This window comes from Elgaria multicarinata, chromosome 15 (assembly GCF_023053635.1).
Source record: "Elgaria multicarinata webbii isolate HBS135686 ecotype San Diego chromosome 15, rElgMul1.1.pri, whole genome shotgun sequence".
Classification (NCBI taxonomy): Eukaryota; Metazoa; Chordata; class Lepidosauria; order Squamata; family Anguidae; genus Elgaria; species Elgaria multicarinata.
In genome coordinates this window covers 14578533-14603516 of record NC_086185.1, presented here as the reverse complement: position 1 = coordinate 14603516, position 24984 = coordinate 14578533, and the positions used below count along the sequence as shown (strand labels likewise).

The following is a 24984-nucleotide window of genomic DNA, read 5'->3' as shown; positions in this document are numbered from 1 at the left end:
CCCCAACCAGCATGACATCAGGCAGCAACTCCCACCAGCACCAGCCAGTGGCCATGCCGGCTGGACATGATGGGAGCTGTAGTCCGACACACCTGGAAGGCATCGTATCTGGCCGGACTAGATTACTGCAGTGCGCTCTATGTGGGGCTGCCCTTAAGGCTGCTGTGGAAACTGGTGCTCATGCAGAACGCAGCAGCTCGGCTGTTGTTGGGAGCTGCTACTTTTCAGCATGAAACTCTTTTGCTGAGGGAACTGCACTGGCTGCCTATTCGCTACTGAGTCAGGTACAAAGCCGTAAAGAACTTGGGACCAGGATACCTGAGAGAGTGCCTTCTTCTTTACCCAACTGCCCAGACACTGAGATCATCAGAGAGCATGCTCCTGGTAGATTCACATGGACTTATGGCCCAATTGGAGTCCACCAGGAGTGGAGCCTTCAGTGTGGTGGCCCCCTTTCCCATGGAATTCCCTGCCTTTGGAGGTCAGGCAGGCACCAACGCTGGCCCTTTCTACACCTAAAGATTATCCCAGGAAAATGGAGGGGTCGTCCTTGCCTGCTCCCAGGATCCCCTGTGTGTGATTTGGATGTACAGGGATGATCCTGGGACGATCCTGGAAAAAAAGGCAGATGTAGAAACGACCGCTGTGTTGCTTCTGGTGCCTTCTGAAAACATTGTTATTTCAGGAAGTCTTCCTTGAGTGATTGGCCGTGGTTTTATCAGAATTTGGTTTTATCAGAACTCTGCTTCTTTTTAAAAAATAGTGATTATTTTAATATGGAGTTTTATTCTTTGATCCTATCTGCTGTTCACCACTCCAAAATCTTTGATGTCTAGCAGTATATACATATTGCAAATAAATATCTGTCCCCTGAGATTACCCTGGGGAAAGGATGTGATGTGACATCACGTACAATGTTTCCCCACGCTCCACTTCATTGGCTGCCATTTGTGGTGCTGGCAGTAGTTTGCAGTTGGTGATGCCTCCCCTGGCACATGTGTGTATCATCATCGTAACAACAAACGCCTTCCTTCAGAGTATCTCTTACTTTAAGGGAAATCACATTATTTACCCGGGCTTTTCTGCTTCCTGGTTCTTTGGCGCAATTGTTGTGGGCTGCATTACACGGGAAGAGAAGGGCAACAAGGGCTTTGACTTGAATACTTCCCCTCCTCCTGTTTCCCGGCTATTGCCACTTTAAAAGTGGTTCTTTTTTATCCTGGGATTCCTAGAGGATTCCGCAGGAGACGTCCTGGTTGTTGACGACATCATGAAATTGACCCCAAAACTTCCATAAACAGCCAATCACAGGTGTGCAATAAATCACTCGTTTAGAGGAGCCCTCAGAAACACTGGCATTATATCCATAGTCAATAGTTTAATCGATAAATGGACAAACTCGTATGATTAATAGGTTAAAATATCTTGAATTGACTTGCAGCCCTACTCATATTTATGCTCTGCTCTTCATTCTGCTTTAGGATAAGGGCATTATAGAATTCCACATTCTCTTGCCTTGGGGCGGTTTGTGAGAGTGTGTATCCTCCCTGGAATTTGGTTTCGTCCCAGGGGCTTTGAGTTGCTGTCCCATAGCTTGAAGACTAATGTCTATTGGGAAGGAGGAGAGTAGGAAATTTCTCTGTGGTTACTGCCATTGCAAAAGCCCTACTAGTGTTTAAACAAGAACTTTAAACACAGAACTTAGGTTTTAGCACATTTCCTTTGGCCACCTTTGGCTGTTTGAAAGCATCTGAACATGTAGGGAGCCCATCTCCTTTCACAGTTCCCCATAAAACTTTCATGCGCAGGTAACTGCTGTCAAGTACCATTCTGTTCTCTGCCTGTCTGAGCACCGCTGCTCTTGGAGGTTTGCAGTTTTTCTTGAAATCCTAACAAATGTACTGCAAATCTTACCACCTGACGCCGTGGGAAGAAAAATAATATGTTTGGGTTGGATTGTTTGCTTGTTTCATTTTTCTGTGCCCTGAACAGCGATGAGCGTTGCTCTCAGGGCTTCCTAACGAGTGTGTCTTGTACGCCAAGTGACCTACTTAAAAAATAAATAAATGCCGTAGTCTCTGCTTCCTGGTAAAGTGCTAATCCAATCAGACCGCGCAACTGCAACGTTAGCGGTGGGGCTTAAACATTAGCCAAGGCATTGTATTGACAGGAGCCCGTCCACACCAGCAAATTTTCCAAACCAAATGAGTATTTCATTTCACGCTGGGGTGGGTCAGGGATGACGGGGAAGGGTTTGATGTTGTCAGGACAAATAGCTTAATCAATTGGCTTCCTTTCAGGACTGTTTTCTAGTGTGTGTGTTTGTGTGTAGGGAGGGGCTGTGGTTCATTATTATTATTATTATTTATTTATTTATATAGCACCATCAATGTACATGGTGCTGTACAGAGTAAAACAGTAAATAGCGAGACCCTGCCGCATAGGCTTACATTCTAATAAAATCATAATAAAACAATAAGGAGGGGAAGAGACTGCAAACAGGCACAGGGTAGGGTAAAACTAACAGTATAAAGTCTGCACAACATCAAGTTTTAAAAGCTTTAGGAAAAAGAAAAGTTTTTAGTTGAGCTTTAAAAGCTGCGATTGAAGTTGTAGTTCTCAAATGTTCTGGAAGAGCATTCCAGGCGTAAGGGGCAGCAGAAGAAAATGGACGGAGCCGAGCAAGGGAAGTAGAGGCCCTTGGGCAGGCGAGAAACATGGCATCAGAGGAGCGAAGAGCACGAGCGGGGCAATAGTGTGAGATGAGAGAGGAGAGATAGGAAGGAGAGATAGTTCAGTGGAAGAGCCCACGCTTTGCAGATAAAAGGTCCTGGGTTTGATTCCCGGCACCACCGGGAAGGGCCAGGAAAGACTCCTGACTGAAACCTTGGACAGCGGCTGCCGGCCAGAGTTGACATTACTGGGCTAGATGGATAAAGAGTCTGAATCAGTATAAGGCAGCTTGCTGTGTTCCTATGGAGAAAGAGAGAGAGAGAGAGAGAGAGGATGTCAGGTATAGGCCTTGTACTTAGTGGTTAGATTTATTAGGAAATGGTATGAGGATGGCTGATGTTCTCTGCAAGCTTATCTCTGTAAGCGGTTCCCATGGGAGTAGCTGGTTCACTGTTTTGCCTCGGCCTTGAAGCAGCTAGTTCTCTGGGAACTTCAGAGTGTTTTGGAAAAGGTGGGGGCCATTCTTCGGACTGGGTTGTAACATCCCGCCCTCTTGGCAGGTGGGCTTAGTTTACAGGTCAGAGGACCTGTCTGTCAAGTGGCTTTGAATAGGCCTTATATGCTGGTGCAAAAAGCTTTGCTAGGTTTCATCTCTCGACGCAACGCCTGACCTCCCTCCTGCTTTGGATTCCATCTCTGCTTGGGACTTTGGAAGCACTCTGCACATGGACGCTTTGCTATTTGGACTTTAGATATCTAAGAACTGTGCCATGAAAAGTAGTGAAGCTTTTCATAGACTTGGACTTGCATAGGCTGTGGATTCAGTGTTTTTGCCCAGACTCCGGTGGCAAGGAGTTCTTAGTCCTTAGCAGAAGGATGGGACTTCTGGGCCTGAGGCTTAACTTTTCCTGAAGTCGTGGTAACAAGGTCAGCTCAGTAGTGGTAGGCTGGGATTGACAAGTGCGTGACGGATCTCTCTGCCCGGCTCTGGTGGCTCAGAGCAACCTTTCCTGGGACTTGGCCATGTTCCTTTGAGGAGCCAGTGTATGGAGAAGCTCAAAGCTGCTATTGGCGTACCCTATTCACACACCCCTCTCCGAGTGTTTGCCTTAAGGATCGTTTCAGAAAAAAGAGCCTAAAGCTTCCTAACCATCATTCAGCTTTAAGTGTGTTTTGGGAGACTCTGTAACCATTAAGGTTGTCTACCGTGTGATTTCCTCAATAAAAGAAGTCTCAGGCCATAGCTAGACCTAAGGTTTATCCCAGGATTGTTCTGTGATCAAACCTGTTCATCTAAGTGCCACACAGGGCATCCAGCGCTCAGGCAGGGACGAACCTGGGATGATCCTGGGATAAACCTTAGGTCTAGCTACGGCCTCACTGATGTGAGTGTCTCGTGTCAGCTTGCCAGCATGTGTGAATGCCAGAGAGAACAGGCAGGCACACGGCAGGGGACGTGTAAAAATGACCTCTTTGTCTAGTGGCCAGCCTGTCTAGCCGATATTGTGAGCAAAAGACATAACTAGCTTTCTGGTTAATTTTCATTGTTGCATGAGTGTGTGTATACTTAATATATTTTTTAAAAAACTGTGTTTATTTTTGCTTGTTGGAGTCTCTCTCTGCGTGTGTATGCAGTAAAATAACATACTGGCCTAAACAAGCCGTTGGCATGGTAGTTCTCATATTCAGAGTTAAGATAAGGAATTTGCTACGCTAAGATGTGAAGGAGACCACGGGCTTAGATGGCTTTAAAAGGGGATTGGAGAAATCCATCACAGAGGATAGGTCTATCAACAGCTGCTAGCCATGACAGCGAAATAAAACCTCCATGTTCAGAGGCCCTCAATCTCTGAGTATTGTATGCTAGAGATACATGTGGAAGGAGAGCCTTTGCGTCTTGCTTTTGTGGGCTTTTCAAATGCATCTAGCTGACCACAGTCGGAGGCAGGATGCTGGGTAGACAAGCTGGGCTGCTCTTTGTTTTCCTAGGAATTCTGCTTGTGGGGTTTTGTGGGTGGAGGTGGAGAGGGGAGTAGCTGTTTTAATTTAATTGCTCAAACTAATTATCTTGGGAGTTGGTGGGCTCTCCCACCCTAGAGGCCTCCAAGAGGCAGCTTGACAACTATTTGTCAGGGATGCTTTAAGGTGGATTCCTACATTGAGCAGGCGGTTGGACTCGATGGCCTTGTAGGCCCTTTCCAACTCTACTATTCTATGATTTTATGATATTCTTTTCTTTATTTAAAGTACATTTTACGCCAGTCTTAGCTGAAATCACTCCCAGAACTCCTTACATACGAACAGTAAAAAACAAGACAGTCCCAGCTCGTTGGCTTACAATCAAACTTCCAAATTGCGTGAGGTACTGGTTCCTCTCTATTCGGCCCTGGTTAGGCCTCATCTAGAGTATTGCGTCCAGTTCTGGGCTCCACAATTCAAGAAGGACGCAGACAAGCTGGAGCGTGTTCAGAGGAGGGCAACCAGGATGATCAGGGGTCTGGAAACAAAGCCCTGTGAAGAGAGACTGAAAGAACTGGGCATGTTTAGCCTGGAGAAGAGAAGATTGAGGGGAGACATGATAGCACTCTTCAAATACTTAAAAGGTTGTCACACAGAGGAGGGCTAGGATCTCTTCTCGATCCTCCCAGAGTGCAGGACATGGAATAACGGGCTCAAGTTAAAGGAAGCCAGATTCCAGCTGGACATCAGGAAAAACTTCCTGACTGTTAGAGCAGTATGACAATGGAATCAGTTGCCTGGCGAGGTTGTGGGCTCTCCCACACTAGAGGCCTTCAAGAGGCAGCTGGACAACCATCTGTCAGGGATGCTTTAGGGTGGATTCCTGCATTGAGCAGGGCGTTGGACTCGATGGCCTTGTAGGCCCCTTCCAACTCTGCTATTCTATGATTCTATGAAACCTGAATTGTCACCTTATTTATTTTATTTATTTATTTATTTATTTATTTATTTATTATCCTGTCCAATGGCCGAAGGTCTTTGGGTGGTTTGCAGCAATTCAAAGCACAATGTAGCATTAAAAACACAGTATAAAATGTAAAAGCTTCAAACTACAGTATACAAGTGCAAACCAAAAAAAAATGAAGCCGAGCAGCAATGCAGAGATTTGAAATACAATAGACTTGCTTAGGAAAGGGGCCCATTGAGGGGGTGTTGCCAAAGCGCTCCCAAAAACCTGGAGCTGGCACTGTTCTTAATTATGTTCATACACCTGTGTGAAAGTGCTGGGAATACAGGCTCAAATTTTGGCACGTCACGTCCCATGATGAGTGATGGCGGCAGCATTTGGCATATAAACACCCAGTTGAAGCGAGGAGGAGAAGACAAATTAGGATAAAAAAGTATAAATCGAGAATGGGAAGTATTCAAGAGATGCCTCTATATCTCCCAAATTTGTTTAACTTGGTAGAAAAATCCATAATCTCCTAATGGCGTGTTTATTTTAAAGTTCTGAGTATCCTTGCTTGGAGTGAGACATTTGTAACATGATGACATCTGCTAAAGGCTCAGAGACCAGACGGCCAAGCCAAGCCGCCGTTCCGTATGTTTTCCTACGTTCTAATTTTAGGCTCATTTTCCCGGCGAGTTCAACTGGCAGATTTTCTCCGTTCTGAAATAAGGGCAATGTAGAATGAACAGATCTTGGGCCTGGGTGCCTCACTGCAGTTTGAGAGCCGCTGTGTAGAGGTTAGCCTGATCGATGAGGTTTATTGTTCAGCCAAAGGCCACGGCAAATACATATTACAACAAATCGATCTGGTAATACAAAGGGATAGAATTGCCAACCTCGCACCGTAGCAGGAACGGAAGACAGGGTTGCAAACGGAGCTGTCTTTAATTCAAACTTCTGGATGTCCGCAACACTTTATGGCAATTGCACTGAGTTGTTTGTTCTGATCTTTCTTGTTGCTGGGGCAAAGCTGGTCTATCTGTTACATAGGCATTATACCACTCAGTTAAAGAATAATTCATTTCCATTAGGGCCCTTATACTCCCAAGAGAGGTTAGAGCATCCCTCCCCATCCTGGTGAATTCCAGATGTGTTGGACTGCCACTCCCATAATTCCCAGCCAGCATGGGAATTGTGGGAGTTTCAGGCCAACACGTCTGGAATTCCCCAGGATGGAGAAGGCTGGCCTACAGTGTCAGAATAGGACCCTGTTTCAAATCTTCACTCCGCTATGAAGTTTAGGACAGTTACTATTTCTCAGCCTAGTCCCCTTTGCAGGGGTGTTGAGAGGATAAAGTTAGGGAGGAGAATCATGTCCGCTGGATATAAATGTGATTTTAAAAAAGAAAGGAAAGAAAGCAGTGTAACGAAACGTGGAATTTATTTATTTATTTATTTATTTATTACATTTTTATACCGCCCAATAGCCGAAGCTCTCTGGGCGGTTCACAAAAATTAAAACCATTAAGAACATAATAAAACATCCAACAATCTAAAAGCCCAAATACAAAATACAATGTAAAAAGCAGAACCAGGATAAAACCACACAGCAGACATTGATATAGGATTAAAATACAGAATTAAAACAGCAAAGTTTAAATTTAGGTGTTAAAATACTGAGAAAATTAAAAGGTCTTCAGCTGGTGACGAAAAGAATACAGTGTAGGCGCCAGGCGGACCTCTCTGGTCATCTAGTCAATCTAGTCATGGACCTCCAGTTCTTGGTATAACAATCTAGACATTTTCCGCTTTTGGAGTTTTGTGTGAAACTAGAGTTTCACATGGGGGTTCTGTCCTATTTTGTTTTTGTTTCCCTTTCGGGTCCCCCCTCTGAGGAAGGTTAGGCGACATATTTATTTATTTATTGCATTTTTTTTGCATACACGTTTGATTTGACTGATTGCATTTATATCCCACCTTTTTTCCTCCCAAGGAACCCAAGGCGGCGTACATAATCCTCCTACTCTCCATTTTATCCTCACAACAACAACCCTGTGAGGTGGGTTGGACTGAGTGTCTGTGACTGGCCCAAAGTCACCCAGTGAGCTTCCATGGCTGAGCAGGGACTAGAACCCGGATCTTCTGACTCCTGGTCCAACACTGCACCACAGTGGCTCTCTTTCAAAATTTTGAAAAATGCATAGACTGCTTCTTGGCAAAGCCCCCCAAACAGCGTTCAACTATAATTAAAATGCAATCAAACCAACCAACAAGCGTTCTCTCTCTCTTTTGATCTTCAGCTCAAAGAGCACTATGACTGTTGAGCCAGGTAGAACTCATTGTTCGTGGTGTAACAAAATTAATTGAGATAGAAGGCTCACTTAAACCAGGCAGGCCTTGCTAACCTATGAATGGCTGAGAGGGGAGGGGCTAAACAGGCCTCCGGTGGGAGGGACTTTTTAAGTCTTGGTGCTACCACTAAAAAGGCACTGTCCTTGGACAGTTTGTGGTAGGGCATGGACCAGAAGGGTATTCAGCAACTCTCCCAAGGTGAGCAAGAGACTGCCACCATCTTTTGGCAAAGCTGCTCTTCTGCTGTTATTGTTGTGATGATTATTTTAGCCACTCGGCCAGGTTTGACGTTTTGTTGCTCCCTCGATTGACTAGACATGGTTTTTACTTTTTTTATTATTGGTATTCTGTTTAAAACAACAATGTTTAATATGTTGTTTTATTCCTTTTGTTTTTTTAATTGTTCAACGCTCTGTTTATATGTGGAGAGGAATATAACTGTAAATCAATCAATCAATGCAGATACGACTATAAAGCTCTTAACAATGTGGGACCAGGTTACCTGGCCGATTGCCTTGCCTGATCAATAATGATGATGATGATTATAAATTTCTTACCCGCCTCTCCGCTTGATCGCTAAGATCCTGATAGGAGGCCTTGTGGATTGTACAGGGGCCTTCTCCGTAGTGGCACCCATTTTGTGGAACAACCTCCCCCTTGCTGGTATGCAGGTGGTGCCTACGGGGAGATGTTTTAGGCACCAGTTAAAGACCTATTTTTTCACCCTACCCTGACTGATTGTGCTGCTCAGTTTGTGGATTGTGAGCTCTCTGATTTGAAATGTTTCAACTGAGAACATTTTGTTTTTGTTTCGTTTTAAATGTGTGTTTTTAACTGAGACATTTTGTATCCTTTGCTTCTAAATATTATTTAAATGTGGGTGTTTTGTGTTTGAAACTCTTCAGCTGCAAATGGCCTTGCGACATCTTTTTCTAGTCAAGCCGTCTACAAATAGATTACATAAGAAATGCTGTTATTTTGTTATGGTTCTTATTATTTTATTTCATTTCTCATACATTTATGTAGTGGTTTAAAATGGTTCAAAGCTCTGTATACTGTATGTTGTGGGCCGCCCAGAGAGCTTTGGCCATTGGCAGGGAAGGAAACGGATCTCAGTAATCCTTGGGCAGCTGAAATGATTAAGGGGCTGGAGCATCTCCCGTACGAGGGGAAGGTTACATCAACTAGGATTGTTTAGCTTGGAGAAAAGGAGGCTAAGGGGAGACATGATAGAGGTGTACAAAATTAGGCATGGTATGGAGAATGTGGATAGGGAGACCTTTTGCTCCCTCTCTCAAAATACTAGAACCTGGGGTCATCCCATGAAACTGATTGGTGGGAGATCCAGGACAAATAAAAAGAAGTACTTCTTCACACAGTGCATAGTTAAGTTATGGAACTCACTAAAACAGGATGTGGTGATGGCCCCCAACTGGATGGCTTTAAAAGGGGGTTGGATAAATTCCTGGAGGCAAAGGCTATCAATGGCTACTAGCCCTGATGGTTGTGTGCGATCTCCAGTATTCGAGACAATAAGCCTGTGTGCCTCAGTGGCTGGGGAACATGGGTGGGAGGGTGCTATTGCACCATGTCCTGCTTGTTCATCCCTGGCCGATGGCTGGTTGGCCACTGCGTGAGCAGAGTGCTAAACTAGATGGACCCTTGGTCTGATCCAGCATCAGGGCTCTTCTTATGTTCTTGCAACAGCCTTTTAAGGTAGGTCAGTGTTATTAGCTCTCTCTCTCCCCGCCCCCAATCTTGCAGTTGATGGGGCTGAGACTGAGAGAGAGAATGGCTGGCATAAGGCAGCTCAGTGAAGCTGGTGCCACAAAGAGGAAGCCTGTTTGCAAGCCGTACACGCAGGTGGGTTGCCATGTGGTTGGCGGAAGGCGAATTCACCGATTTCTGCAAAAGGATGCAAATGAGGGAAGAGGCATAGGGAATAAGCCTTCCTCTGCAACTCCCCCTTCCCGATCAGCTGCTGCTGCAGAGTTCCAAAGAGCATGAAAGCTTCTGATGGATCCCTTGGGGACGGCTGAGACAAAACGGAAAGTCTGGAGTCAGCACACAGTTTGCATCGATGCTCAGTGATTGCCCCGGCATCCACTCCGTGTGTGCCGTAATGGCCGCTGTTGATAAGCGTTTATCATCTTGTGCCTCTGCATGCGTCTTTGTTGGCGAGGTCCTCCTAGAGAAAGCCACGCTGTTTGTTTCTAAGGCACTTGAAACGGAACACAATCTCTGCCCTATTTTCTCAGCCTGGATGGATGTTGGGTTGGGGAGGTCATGAAAAGGGCCTCGGGCAGCGAAACGTTGGGAGCAAAATAGCCACTGTGTGGGAAGCTGGGTTTGTGAGCTATGGGCGAGTCAGAGATCTTGGATGGGTTATGCTGGCTGTCGAACGGATCAGAAACAGTCGCGACTTTGTTGACGGGGAGTAGCCTTCCCCAACTTGCTGCCCACTGGGTGTTTTAGAAAAGGTGACCCTATGGAAAAGAGGACAGGGCTGAATTCAACGGCTGAATTCAAGTTTAGAGTCAAGTCTCAGGACCCCATTCTAATAATGGGTGGGGTTGAAGGCTCAGGGATGGGGCCAAAATACAACCCCCCCCCAGCATATTTGAACTTGAAGAGCTTACTGCCAGCCTTAGGAGAGGCATTTCAAGCTTTTGGAATGCCCAGGTGACCACAAGTGATCGCCACCTGGAGACGGGATGCAGGAGGTGGGAGAAAGAGGGCATGGCCATCTTGGAAGGCCAGTTCTGGTCCCCATGTGGGCCAGATTTTGCTACCTAGTTTGATGTTCAATACCCCTGATAGGGTGACTCTATAGAAAGGAGGACAGGGCTCCTGTATCCTTAACAGTTGCATAGAAAAGGGAATTTCAGCAGGTGTCCTTTACATGCACGCAGCACCTGGTGGAATTCCTTCTTCATCACAACCGTTAAAGCTGCAGGAGCCATGACCAGATACAAAAGAGGGCAGGGCGCCTGCAGCTTTAGCTGTTGTCTTGAAGAGGAAATTTCACCAGGTGCTGCATGCATGCAAATGACACCTGCTGAACTTCCCTGTTCTATACAACTATTAAAGATACAGGAGCCCTGTCCTCCTTTCCATAGGGTCGCCCTGTTTTAGACTATGACCCCCCAGCATTCCTGGCCGATGGCCATGCTGACTGGGACTGATGGGAGCCGATGTTTGTTTGTTTGTTTATTTATTTATTTATTACATTTATATACCGCCCCACAGCCGAAGCTCTCTGGGCAGTTTACAACAGTTAAAAATGGTAAACATTAAAAAGTTTACAAAATTTAAAAACTATCAGAAACATAAACCCACTTGAAGTTGAACTTGTAGTTAGAGCCCATAAGGCAGGGTGGAGAGTTTATTTCAACCCAAGAGCTGGATTCCATTTTGGAGAAGCTGCATTTTGGTGGTAGGAAGGGCTAGAAGGAAAAAGGGACGTGGCCAAAATAACCCCTCCCTCCATATTTTAGTTTAAAGCTCTTACTGCCAACTTCTAAGCCTTAGGAAAGGTATTTCAACCTTTCAGAATGGGGAGAAAAATCTGCACAAAAGTCGGGAAATGATCAGCGGTTAAGGGAAAAGGGGTGTGTGGCTTTTTGGGGAACTCCAGAGGGCTGGATTTGACCCACAGGCTGGAAATTTTGCATCCCCGACATAAAGTGTCAGGCAGGTTCAGTCCCTGACCTCTTTGATGTAACGGAATGTGGTTAGCCATTTTAAGAACTACTCCTGTCTAAGGGTGTGTCTACACCTCCTGGCGATCCGGGAGGGAGGGGGAGATCTCGCAATATGCTGATCGCGAGATCCTCTCCCTCGGTCCACATGGGCCGCGCGACGTCCCGGGCATTGCACCTGTGGCGGCAGCCATGTTTTTTTCAAACCAGAAGTGCTGGAGCGCATTCACACTCCAGTGAAAAGTAAAAGGTAAAAGGTAAAAAACAAACACCTGATCCCGTTCCCTCCACCCCCTGATGGGCACAGAGCGCCTGAAGAGCTCCGGGCCTGGTTCCCGGCTCCTTGTGAAACTGGGACGTCCGCCCACACCTCCTGCGGTCCCGGTTATCCCGGGGAAATGGAGGGATCATCCCTCCCTGCCCCCGGGATCCACTGTGTGTCATGTGGATGCACAGGGATGATCCCAGGGCGATCCCCGGGATAAGGCATGGTGTAGACGTTTATTATTTATTTATTTATTTATTACATTTCTATACTGCCCAATAGCCGGAGCTCTCTGGGTGGTTCACAAAAATTAAAAACATTCAAAGTATAAAACAACAGTATAAAACTATACGATAAAATACAATATAAAAGCTCAACCAGATCAAAACAGCAGCAATGCAAAATTACAAATTTAAAACACCAAGTTAAAATTTATTTATAGACTGTTAAAATGCTGGGAGAATAAAAAGGTCTTCTCCTGGCGTCTAAAAGCATATAATGTAGGTGCCAAGCGAACCTCCTTAGGGAGCTCATTCCACAGCCGGGGTGCCACAGCAGAGAAGGCCCTCCTCCTAGTAGCCACCTGCCTCACTTCCTTTGGCAGGCCCTAAGTCTTTGGAGAGCTGCTAAGCCTTGACAGACCAATGGTAAGGCAGTGCCTTGGATGCTATTTGAACGGAGGGCGGCGTCATTCTGTCAGCACACACAGCTGCTTAACCCCATCCCAAAATCTCTGTTCCCAGCGTGGAATCCTTGTTGGAGTAATTCCACTCGAGTTAAGACACGGTCAAAGAGCGAGAGATATGATTATGCTTTTATGATGATGTGAGTGAAGTTCCGGTAACTAACTGTGTCTCTTCTCGTTTCCCCACACCAAATATCTCCCCCCCCCCCCACCCAAAGGGTTGGCTGCTGCTTTAAGATGCTTTTCTGTGGAACAACTCAGCGCAAGGCTTTTTGCCACGGTTGATCTCTAGTGCATCCCACTGCCTTGTAAGCCCTTGTTAATATTTTATCGTTTTGATATATGGGGAATTAATTACTGTCAACAGAGCAGATTTTAATCTAATCAGTTATTCCACACGGCGCGTCAATTGCAGACATCAAAGCCAGCCTCAAAGGGCTCTGAATGAAAGCGTTCGGTGTGCTTTGCAAGCAAGTAGTGGTTGATGCACGAGGCGGCCCTGCCCGGCTACTATCCCTGGGCAGGCCCTCCTTCGGTACTCTCTACCCCTGTTGCCAGTTCTTTTGAGGTGTTCCCAGGGCGAAGATAGCGCAGCGCCTGGCAGGTTAGTCGTTCCCCAGGAAAAATGGGTGTAGGACGTGGGAACAGTGAATAGCAGTTTTATCCTGACTTTGATTTGCCAATATCCTATTCTAAATGGGGTTTTAGCTGGTTGAAAATTAGTATTTGTTTATTTATTTGAAGTGTTTTTTTTTAATGCTGCTTCCCAGCACACACACACACACACACACCCAACACAAAAACTCCCAGAGCAGCTAACATATAATCAATTAATCAGGACAGTCCCTACCTGTAGGTTTTTATGGTCTAAAGAGACCCAGCACAAAAAGAAAAAGGCATTAGGAGGGAAGAGGAAAATAATTATTTCGGCGGGACTGGTGGAATGGCCCTGTTTCCCCCTCGCCTCTCTTTCAATATAGCCTATTGGACCTTCTTTGCATAAATAAGCAGGTCTGGGGCAAAGTCTCATTGCTGGTTTGTATTGGTTCCAAAAAGTGGGTGTAATGAGCTAGATAAAGCCATGGAGCCCAGTCACCCCTTCTGTCGGCCCCGAGGCCCTCTGTTTGCAAGGAGTTTGTTTCCTTATGTACCTTCTAGCCCAGCTGGGGCAGCTTCCTCTTCTCTCCTCTGCTCAGCTAGGAGTCAGGAAACAGAGTGTTTATTTCAAACAAGCCAACCATAATTTCAAGCTGGCTAGTTTCAAACAAACCACGAACCAGGGTTTGCTGGTTTGGATGACGCCTAAAACAAGTTTCACTGGGATGGTTGTGCAATATAGCCCGGAAGTGCTTCCTGCAAAATAAATAAATAAATAAATAAAAATCAAAGAGGAGATATAGGGTTGTAAGACAAGTTGGACTAGCAGGAATCGTCACTGGGCCAACATGGTTGCGGTGTGGGTGTGTTGAATCAGCACACCTCCTGGAGAAGCATCTGGTTGGGAGCATCTGAATACAGTTTTCATTTGACTCAGAATGTGCAGGACAACCTCTTCCGAATCTCTCCTTCCCCTCCGTCATCAGAGACAAAGGTTGCTTCCGGAAGGAGGACTCCTAGTGCTACCAGTCCAAAGATGTCGTGAAGCTTGCCAATCTTTTCCTGGACACTGCTCCCTCACCCCTGTAAACTGCCACCAACGAAGCAGGGCCCGGCAGCGTCCAGATCAATAAAAAACAGGGCATTCCCTGCTCTTGGGATTACAATCTAAACCCCGCAAATGACAAATATGAATGAAAAGGTGTCCCAGATACCAAGAAAACCGTAGACTAAAGTCAAAGGGACCCATAGCGAGTGAGAAAAATGATTATTGCTGAGCTGTATTCCTTAATCCCCCTCATTTTTGTGTGAATTGACTTTCGAGGCATTAAAAAAACCCACTCCCCTTTTGTTTGAGTGGGGATTCTCTTGATTAAGACATTCTGGATGATTTCTGTCAGATAGCGAGTGTTTGGAAGAGATAATCAAGCGGCCAGCGGGTTATTTTCCGCTCTCTTCCCTGAGAAAATGTCCTCAGGTGGTTCCGATGAATCAAGGAAATGAGATCTCAATCCAAAGTTCTTGTCAACTCAGAGCAAGCCTCCAATTCTGATTCAGTATGTATGTACACTTTATATTAGTGATTTTTGGCTTTGGCAGGCCCATTTTATTTTTATTTATTTTTTTTAAAAATTGTAGTGTTATTTCCCCAGGAGTGACAACTTTCACACCTCTCATTTTGTGCTGAGTTCCATTGAGTTTGAGATCCATCAGATGCGTGTTTATCGCACGCTCGCTACTGTCCGCTCATGGTTTTTCGCATGTCCTTTAGATGCCACTGTCCGCTTCCCGTTCCTTCTTGCTTTTTTTCCGTCACAAAAATGGACCCCTTTTAATCCGACTTTTTTGGGAGGGGGGGGGAATGGAATGTTGCTGCAATTTCTGCTGTGGGCAGGAAAAGCGGCATAATAAAAACAGCTCCTGAATGGGCCACGTGGTCTTTGTTTACTTCTCTGGGTAGAAAAAGGAAGCATCGTGGGACAGGAGTGGGGGCAGAGAAACGACGGTAGGGAACCTCGATTTCCCCCCATCTTTGTCTTTGGTTTTCTTAAAATCTAAAAAGACACAAAAGGAAAAAGGGAGGCATGGGGAGAGAAAAAGAAAATGAGAAAGCTCAGGCACCAGTTCTTAATATTATAAGGTCTGACCTGGCGTATGGCAGCTTTTTACCCTCCTAAAATTCAGTAGGGGCAGCATTTTAATCGCCTCCTTACTTTGTTTGTCCTCCTGCGTTTTAGTATTATTTATTACATTTCCATACCACCCCATAGTTGAAGCTCTCTGGGCGGTTTACATAAGATTAAAACAATTAAAAACAATATACGAAACTTAAAACCACAAAAACATACAACATACACCGAAACATATATCTAAAAACAATTGTAAACACCTGTAAAAACAGATCCAGGATCAATGAAGCTCTTCATATATTGCTAAATGCCTGGGAAAAGAGAAAAGTTTTAACCTGGCACCGAAAAGATAGCAACCTTGGCGCCAGGCGGGCCTCATTGGGGAGATGATTCCATAATTGGGGCCACCACTGAGAAGGCCCTCTCCCTTGTTGCCGTCCTCAGAGCTTCCCTTGGAGTAGGCACCCAGAGAAGGACCTTAGATGTTGAACGTTGTATATGGGTAGGGTCATGTTGGGAAAGGTGTTCCATCCGGTATTGTGTTTCCGAGCTATGTAAGGCTTTATAGGTCAGAACCAGCATCTTGAATCAGGCTTGAAAACGTACAGGCTGCCAATGCGAGCGGGCCGGAGTTGGTGGGAAAAGACCATGATTCTGCCCATAAATCCCATTGCCAGCCTTTTGCACAGGTTATAGAAATGTAGGCAGTGGCTTTGCTGTCTTTCTTTAGCTTGTCAGTTTTCCGTCTTTAGCCAAAGGGAAGGCTTTATGGCTTTTTGCTGCGTTGTTGTTATTTCCCCCCCCCCCCCCCCCGCAAAAAAAGTGTGACTCTTCAGTTTGAACATATTTGTCACACCTGCGTCTCAGCTGTGGGACAAACATTGTCCCGTCATGTGGTTGAAGATATGAAGACGTTCCCAACTGCATTGCTGTTTTCTCAATGGACGTCCTCAATGGTGTGCATTTTATAGGTCATCTGAATATATAATATTGTGGTGGCTTTGGAAAATCTGCTTAAGTGTTGACTGTCTTGACTGTATAAACAGAGACCCTTTTGATCGGCTCGTAGATTTTTGGTGCTGGCGTGGAAATCGGGTTTGTGAATTTTCGGGAATCGTGAACCTCTGCCAATGATAGTGCTCGGATATAAGCCTCACCCCTGCCCCAAGTGGGGGCCGCTTTAAAATGGGGAGGGGGAAATGATCATAATTTATTTGTGTCCTGCTTGTCCCTCCAAAGCGTAGTTTACAACAGCATCAAACAGAAGACAGTAGTATTATCAAATAAAGGGAATACATAAAGGAATGTGTTGACTAAGGGCTTCACCCCATAATTTACTGGCACTCGGCTTCTGGATTCTTTGCAGAATAGATCGGCTCCTTTACACAAGCAGACACATGCTTTGAAGCAAAGACTTCCTCTCTCGGTAAATTCCATATGTTTCATTACTAGATGGCGCTGCGGATATATCACGTTAACACTCCTTATCACTTTATTTCCAAACTTTTTGAAAGTGACATAAAGGGTGGAAGCACGGGAGATGTCCTGGAGGTTGGCACTGTTGTGTAAAGGACCTGCAAACTTCCCGAGTGTGCAATAATTCACTGGTGGAGAAACGCTCTAACTCTAAAATGACTGTCAGCAGTTTCCCAGGGTTTCAGACAAGGGTTTTCCCAGGAGAAGCTGGGCACTGAACCTGCGATCTTTTGCATGCAAAGCAGCTGCTCTGTCACTAAGCTGCAACCTCCCCACGCACCAGACTCCTGCATCCCACCTGTTTAGACCCTTGAGTTACTCGCTCCCACTTTGCCAGGCTGTACTTTGGAGTGAATGGGTAGCTGAGTTGCAATTAGGGGAGAACTTGGCTAGAGCTTCTGTTGCTAGTTCACGCAGTCGGTAAAGGACTACTCATAGAGGTGTGGGGGAAAGCAGATAAAGAGCACAATCAGGGAGAGGTCCTTGGGATTCGAAGTTATGCTCTGGGGCGGGGCGGGGTGCAGATGCCAGTTGCCTGCACCTAGGCTGGAATTTGGGACTTGCTCGTGGGGAAATGCAGATTAAATCCCTCGTCAGCTATGGGCTAATTGAGACTCTGTGTTAAAGGCGATCCATTTCATTTTCCTTAGTGTAAGCATGTGGGGAGCCTGATCCGGATTGGGTCCACTGCGTGTGGATGGGGGAAGTTTAAACTTTTCCACCCAGCTACTCCTCCCATCCCAAAATTCACACACTCACCTGCCGGGGCAAAACGAATAAGGTGAAAAAAACAACCATCTGTCAGGGATGCTTTAGGGTGGATTCCTGCATCTAGCAGGGGGTTGGACTTGATGGCCTTAGAGGCCCCTTCCAACTCTACTGTTCTATGATCCTCTATTGGTGGAAATAGAGTTCTCTCCTCTTTCCTTTTATCTGTGTGTGTGTGTGTGTGTGTGTGTGTGAGTGAAGTGGCTGCATGGAAAGGGACATACACCCCTACTGTGTGCTGGTCCTGATCTGGATTGAGGCCCAGCACATTTGCACAAATGTAAGCATATTTACGATAGCACCTGGTTTAGCCCTGAGAGGCCTGTTGGCGAGCTTCATGCAAGTCCCTTCGTCTCTGTCTCTGTCTCTCTCTCTGGGGTCATGTGAGGCTAAATAGTGCCACTCGAAGCAGGCTAGAGGGAAGTGGGGAATAAATGCCGATAAATAATTCCTTCTCTTCTCTTCCTCTCCTCTCCCGGTTTTCTCTTGCAGGCGGCTGACCTGCCCCCCTCGTTCTTCATGCCGGAGCCAGCTTGTTTTAACTAAAGATGGAAACATTGGAGTCGGAACTGACTTGTCCAATTTGCTTAGAGTTGTTTGAAGACCCCCTGCTCCTGCCGTGCGCTCACAGCCTCTGCTTCAGCTGCGCCCACCGCATCCTGGCCTCCGGCTGCTCCTCCGGAGAATCCTTGGAGCCCCTGGGTGCCTTCCAGTGCCCCACGTGCCGCTATGTCATCTCCCTCAACCATCGGGGCCTGGAGGGCCTCAAGCGCAATGTGACCTTGCAGAACATCATCGACCGCTTCCAGAAGGCCTCCCTGAGCGGGCCCAACTCCCCCGGCGAGAACTGCCGCGAGCGGCCCTACCGCCAGAGCCCGACCATGTCGACGGTGGGCGACCGGATCGCTTGCCAGTTCTGCGAGCAGGACCCGCCGCGCGACGCCGTCAAGACCTGCATCACCTGCGAGGTCTCCTATTGCGACCGCTGCCTGCGGGCCACCCACCCCAACAAGAAGCCGTTCACCAGTCACCGGCTGGTGGAGCCGGTGCCGGACGCTCACTTCCGGGGACTGACTTGCCTCGAGCACGAGAACGAGAAAGTGAACATGTACTGTGTGGCTGATGACCAGCTCATCTGTGCCTTATGCAAACTGGTGGGGCGGCACCGGGATCACCAAGTGGCGTCGCTGAGTGACCGTTTTGAGAAGCTCAAGGTAAGAGGCTGCCGGAGGTGGGAGGAGGAGGCCGGGTTGATCGGCGTCGGTTTCTCGTCCTGGGCTCTCCCACACTGGAGGCCTTCAAGAGGCAGCTGGACAACCCTCTGTCAGGGATGCTTTAGGGTGGATTCCTGCACTGAGCTGGAGGTTGGACTCGATGGCCTTTCAGGCCCCTTCCAACAATACGATTCTATGATTCTATGATTCTATGCTTCCTGCGCGGCCAAATCCCAAGTCCGAAGTGAATTGGGGAGAAGGCGGCCGGGCCAGGTTTCGGGACTTGAGTTGCATCTCCGTTCTCTTTAGGGAGTGGCTTTATATTGGGTCAGATTCTATTGGGGTGCTTCTCAATTTATTGTGCAAACCCCCTGCCTCACTCAGGGAGTTTTACCTGGGATCTACACTTTGCCGTCTCTCACTCGTAAACCTCCCGTGTTCTTCCACTGTTTTCTTACCATCGAAGATCTCCGAAGCAGGGAAAGAGGGAACAGCTGCCCAGTACCTTTCGGTTGCTAGCGCTACGAGCTGTCCACCTGGAAGTACTCTCTGTCCAGGTAGCCCAGCATGACCTGCTGTAGTCGTGGTTCTCTAGGGTTTTGGGCAGAGGTCTTTCCAATCATTTTCTACCTGATGCTTTTTTTCTCCGTAAATTGCGTTGCTTGAGATAGAACTTGGTTCCTTCTGCATGCAAAGCAGGCATTCTCCCATTCAGTGGTCTTCAACTGGTCCAGATCCGAGACCCATCTCAGGCTCCCAACCTGCAACATGAGACCCACTTTCGCATTTCCCCCCCATGCCCAACGTGGTGGCAACAGCTTTGCTGTGACCCGTCCGGACTGATCTCGTGACCCACTTTTGGGGCGCAAACCCACCAGTTGAAGACCACTGCTACCAGTGAGTGGTGTTTCCTTCCTATCAGTAAAAGTGGGTATAGTTATGAATTGACTTTATGGTGAAGCAGTCAATCCCACCAGGTCAATCCCACATTCAGTTCAGTTGTGTGAATCAGCTCTGGGATTAGCCAGGGAACTGGGGTCACAGTTTCCCTGTTTCTATGGGCATCTACTATAGCAAGGATGGGCAAGTTGGTGCCCTTCAGATGTTTTGGACTACATCTCCCATAAGCACCAGTTGGCATTGCCAGTGGCCAGGGATTATGGCAGTTGAAGTCCAAAACATCTGGAGTGCATTAGGTTGCATATTCTGGTTCTGTAGGGCAGTGGGGGGCAACTTATGGCCCTCCAGATGTTTTGGCCTATGACTTCCACGATCCCTCATCATTGGCTCTGTTGGCTGGGGCCGATGGGAGTTGTAGGCTAAAACATCTGGATGGTCCCAAGTCAGCCACCATATACACTGTTCCTTTAGTCATGTGCTGTATAATTTAGATTGCGGTAACAGCAGAGGCTGTCTGAAGCTGCAGGCAGCGTTGCAGGTGGGTTGGTGGAGACAGGTAGGCAGGTTGGATGGATGAATGGGCACTCATTTTGGGGGGATGGATCTGTACTACCCCTGGGCATGGGAATCATGGCTAGCATTGCCTGTTGGCTGAGAGGAAGGGCTTGTGTCCTGAGGGCTAGTATGGATTTGGGATGGGATAGAAGCATAGAATAGTAGAGTTGGAAGGAGCCTATAAGGCCATTGAGTCCAACCCCCTGCTCAATGCAGGTATCCACCTTAAAGCATGCCTGTAGGAGTTAAAGCAGAACCACAAAAGCAGGAGAATGGTTCTGAGCTTAGTCATCCACCGTTTGCTGAGCTGCATGCCCAGCCCTGGCCCAGTTTTGTGTGATCTGACTGCAAAAACACAGAGTAAGTCTCCGGGCGCTTGCAGTCTCTCTCTCTCTCTCTGTATGTGTCATTTGTGCTGCACTGCGCTTGCAGGTGATAATTTTAAGCTGGGGTAGGGTTCCACTTGGGACCTGGAAATGGTTTTAGAAGGAAGCAAGGGCTTATGGTCTCAGTGCAAGGAAAAGACAGCAGCTGAAAGGCGCGTTCAGGTCTGTGTCCTGGCAGAGAACCATGTCTCCTTCCCTCTGACTTTGTCGTTAGCTATCAGGCCTTCCTGGTGGCCACTGGGAGTGGAAGAAAATATCTAATGAAAACTAGGGGGATGTTTGGGGGAGTCTTTAAAGCAGGAGTGCAAAACCTAGACTTTGGGGAATCAGATCTGATCCTCTTGGTTTCCCCAGAAGGCTCCACCCCTTCCTCTTGCCCCACCTCCTTTTCCCCAACCACTGATCATTCATTGGTTTGCCAGCTTTTGTGCAATTTCTTCCCAAGTAGCAGTTGAAATGCTGCTACCAAGGCTTAATTACTGGCAGAGGCAGTGTGGTGTAGTGGGTAGAGTGTTGGACTGGGATTCAGGAAATCCTGGTTCCAGTCCCCACTCGGCCATGGCAGCTCACTGGGTGACTTTGGGCCAGTCACAGCCTCTCAGCCCGGCCTACCTCACAGGGATGTTGTTGTGAGGATAGAAATGGAAAGGAGGAGGGTTATGTATGCTGCCTTGAGTTCCTTGGAGGAAAACAAGCGGGATATTAATGCAATGCATAAATAAGAATCTTTAAGTGAAAATATGCTGGAATGTTGATCCCCAACCCCTGAAAAGTGTCTCCAAAATGAAATCTGGCTCTTGGACCTAAAAAGAGATTTTTCTCTCCTGCTTTAAAGAGAGGGAGGGCTAATTTATGTTGCGTTTAACTTAGTTGTCATTTCCTTTGGCGCTGCACATGGGTGGAAAGATAGGATACTAGCATTTCAAATAATCCTGTCTTCTCACACCTGGAGGCCTACCGCTGGTCTGCATAGCTAAGTAAACCTTCTTCCTGCACTGCTGGAGTGCCTTTTTACATTGAGCCATGGGAACATCTCCCCATCTCCCCGAACTCGTCCATGCTGCAGATTGATCTCACCTGTCCTGTCCTGGGATGACGATCAGACATCTGTGCATCCTTCCTGGGCTCCCGTCGGAATTCTTTCACGCTTTGCTTTGATGCAGTTTACCGAGGCTCCGTTGAATCTGATGGGAATTGGAATGTCTGGTTCTTGACCTATATAAAACCAGGCGGCTCTCTCCTATGCATTGCAGAGGAGGGCAACCAGGATGATCAGGGCTCTGGAAACCAAGCCCTATGAGGAGAGACTGAAAGAACTGGGCATGTTTAGCTTGGAGAAGAGAAGATTATGGGGAGACATGATAGCACTCTTCAAATACTTGAAAGGTTGTCACACAGAGGAGGCCCAGGATCTCTTCTTGATCCTCCCAGAGTGCAGGACACAGAATAATGGGCTCAAGTTACAGGAAGCCAGATTCTGGCTGGACATCAGGAAAAGCTTCCTGACTGTTAGAGCAGTATGACAATGGAACCAGTTACCTAGGGAGGTTGTGGGCTCTTCCACACTGGAGGCCTTCAAGAGGCAGCTGGACAACCATCTGTCAGGGATGCTTTAGGGTGGATTCCTGCATTGAGCAGGGGGTTGGACTCAATGTCCTTTTAGGCCCCTTCCAACTCTACTATTCTATGATTCTATGAAAACCTGCACAATGATGGTAGGTCCAGAAAAAATCTGGGTCTCCCCGTCATCTTGAAAAATGGCACTTTGATAGCCAGAACCGTGGTTGTCTCGTGACCCTGAATTTTGTAAATAGGAGGGCATGTGCTATGGAGGAGACAGGGAGTCTAGTTCGTAGGAGTCTTTGGAGCCGAGCTGTCCTGGCAAGAAGCATTTGTAAAAGACTGACTTTATAGCACACACACACACACACACACACACCCCACAGTGTTGTGGCACAATCAGGCTGCCTGTTTCGATTTCAGCTCCTTGGAAATGTTTGCAAGTCAGATTTTTAAGCTGTGAGGCCTGGTATGCACTTCAGTTGCTCGCCTTGAGGAAAGCTGACACCTGATGCCAGTTCGAATGGAGAGGATTTTTCCAAACTGGTTTCAGGGAAGACTTCGTTTATTTCTGACTGCGTGTGCCTAGAGCCTGTACATTGCTAATTAACCTTTTGGTTTGTACCTGCTTATTTAAGGGGCTATTGATCCTCAGTTTCTAGAACGAGAGCTCAAACCCCTGACTTCTGGTTTCAGACAGAGTCGCTCAGTGGCACGAAGAAGGCACTTGGCGCATGGCCAGAGGCACTGGCCGCTTTCGCACATAAAAATGAGTCGGAATCGTTCAGGAGCAGTGTTCTGGGGCACGTGGCCTGATGGCTCCTGTTTGTTTCCTCTTGCCAGCCGGAGTGGTTAACCGGGGGCGTTTAATCTCTTTCGGCTCAACGGCTGAATTCAAGTTTAGAGTCAAGTCTCAGTACCCCATTCTAATAATGGGTGGAGTTGAAGGCTCAGGGATGGGGCCAAAATACAACACCACCACCCCAGCATATTTGAACTTGAAGAGCTTACTGCCAGCCTTAGGAGAGGCATTTCAAGCTTTTGGAATGCCCAGGTGACCACAAGTGATCGCCACCTGGTGACGGGATGCAGGAGGTGGGAGAAAGAGGGCATGGCCATCTTGGAAGGCCAGTTCTGGTCCCCATGTGGGCCAGATTTTGCTACCTAGTTTGATGTTCAATACCCCTGATAGGGTGACTCTATAGAAAGGAGGACAGGGCTCCTGTATCCTTAACAGTTGCATAGAAAAGGGAATTTTACCAGGTGTTGTTTGTATGCATGCAGCACCTGGTGAAATTCCCTCTTCATCACAACAGTTGAAGCTGCAGGAGCCCTGCCCTCTTTCGTATTTGGTCAAGAGGGCAGGGCTCCTTCAGCTTTAGCTGTTGTGACGAAGAGGGAACTTCACCAGGTGCTTCATGCATACCAATGACACCTGCCAAAATTCCCTTTTCAATACAACTGTTAAAGATGCAGGAGCTCTGTCCTCCTTTTCCTATGGTCACCCTGCCGCTGGGCTAAACTAACCAGGAACTAACCCGGAAGCAAAATCTTCGCGTTGCGTCCAAACTGGGACTCCTGAACTGTTGTTCCCTTAACAAGCCAGAGTCTTGTTGCTGGTTTTCAATTCAAACAAGCCTAAGATGCTTTTGGCAAGTTGGATTTGGAGAGGAAACGGCTGACGTGGTATGTTCTTTACGGAGCGCTGTAAAGTCCTGTCCTTCATCCACCAGTAGTCAGGGATTAGCATTTGTTTGTGCGTGTGTGTTTTTCTGTTTGTTTTGCTTTCAACGTTCTGCCAAAGGCATGGGCCGGATTCAAGTCCTTGTTGCTGAAATCAATCGCAACTTATCTACAAATGGGCCTGTGGGAAAGGTCTTCTGTGCCAGCCCTTTTTGAGAGAGATCAACTGCTTGGCGGAGCGGCCAAAGGAGAACCCACTTAAAATGGCCCCATTCTGCATCAGACACTGAGTCCATCTTGCTTCAACAAGCCGCCAGCCAGATGCCATTTTCGACAGCCCACAAGTGAGGCAGCGAACATGGCGGCCTCCTCAACATCTGGCACTGGGAGATATAGCGGCATCAATGGGAGGTTTCTGTAATTGCTGTAGTCCCATCATAGGAAGGTAGAAATCGCCTTATACTGACTCAGACCAGTGTTCCATCAAGCCCAGTATTGTTGGCACTGACTGGCAGCAATGGCTTTCCAGGGTTTCAGGCAGGAATTTCCCCAGCCTTACTGGGAGATGCCAGGGATCGAACAGGGGGACTTTCTGCATGCAAAATTCTCCTGAGCAGCAATATTTTTGCAAATTATTAATTGGCCATTCGCGCTCTTTCAGGCAAGCAAGTTGTTGTTGTTGTTGTTGTTGTTGTTGTTATTATTATTATTATTATTATTCTATTCAATTTATACAGAATACCCTATGCAGCGTCCAGTGGGGAACTGAATTTAGGTTTGCCCAGTTTGGAAGGCCTGCTTAGGGCCAGCTCTAGGTCCGAGAGTGTCTAGGGCAAGGTGCCTTCTCCTATGCGCCCCCCCTAGGGCCGGGGTGGTGGTTCCCCCAGTATTTTTGGCCCTGTGGGGCTATTTGGGAATTTAAGAATTGTGGGCACCACCACAAAATGGCTCCCAGGCGTGGAATAAATCTTGACGTAGAGAAGCATGATGGCTGCCTGGAGATTTTCAAAAAACACCTGTTAAACACTTCGGCCGCACTCTCCCCTAACCCAATGACTTCCATATGTGTTGGATTACTGTTACCATTATCCTCAACCAGCATGACTGTGTTACATTTGGGCCTGGCCCAGCC

The 24984-nt window shown here is 47.2% G+C and overlaps 1 protein-coding gene across 1 annotated transcript in view; it reads left to right on the top strand.

The window, feature by feature from the left end:
* The window catches only part of MID2 (midline 2), a 203374-nt gene that overhangs the window by 25960 nt on the left and 152430 nt on the right, over positions 1–24984 (top strand). Inside the window, exon 2 of the mRNA XM_063141880.1 lies at positions 18047–18768. Coding sequence (XP_062997950.1) covers positions 18103–18768 — 666 coding nt within the window. The 5' untranslated portion in view covers positions 18047–18102. The remainder of the gene's footprint in view (positions 1–18046; positions 18769–24984) is intronic.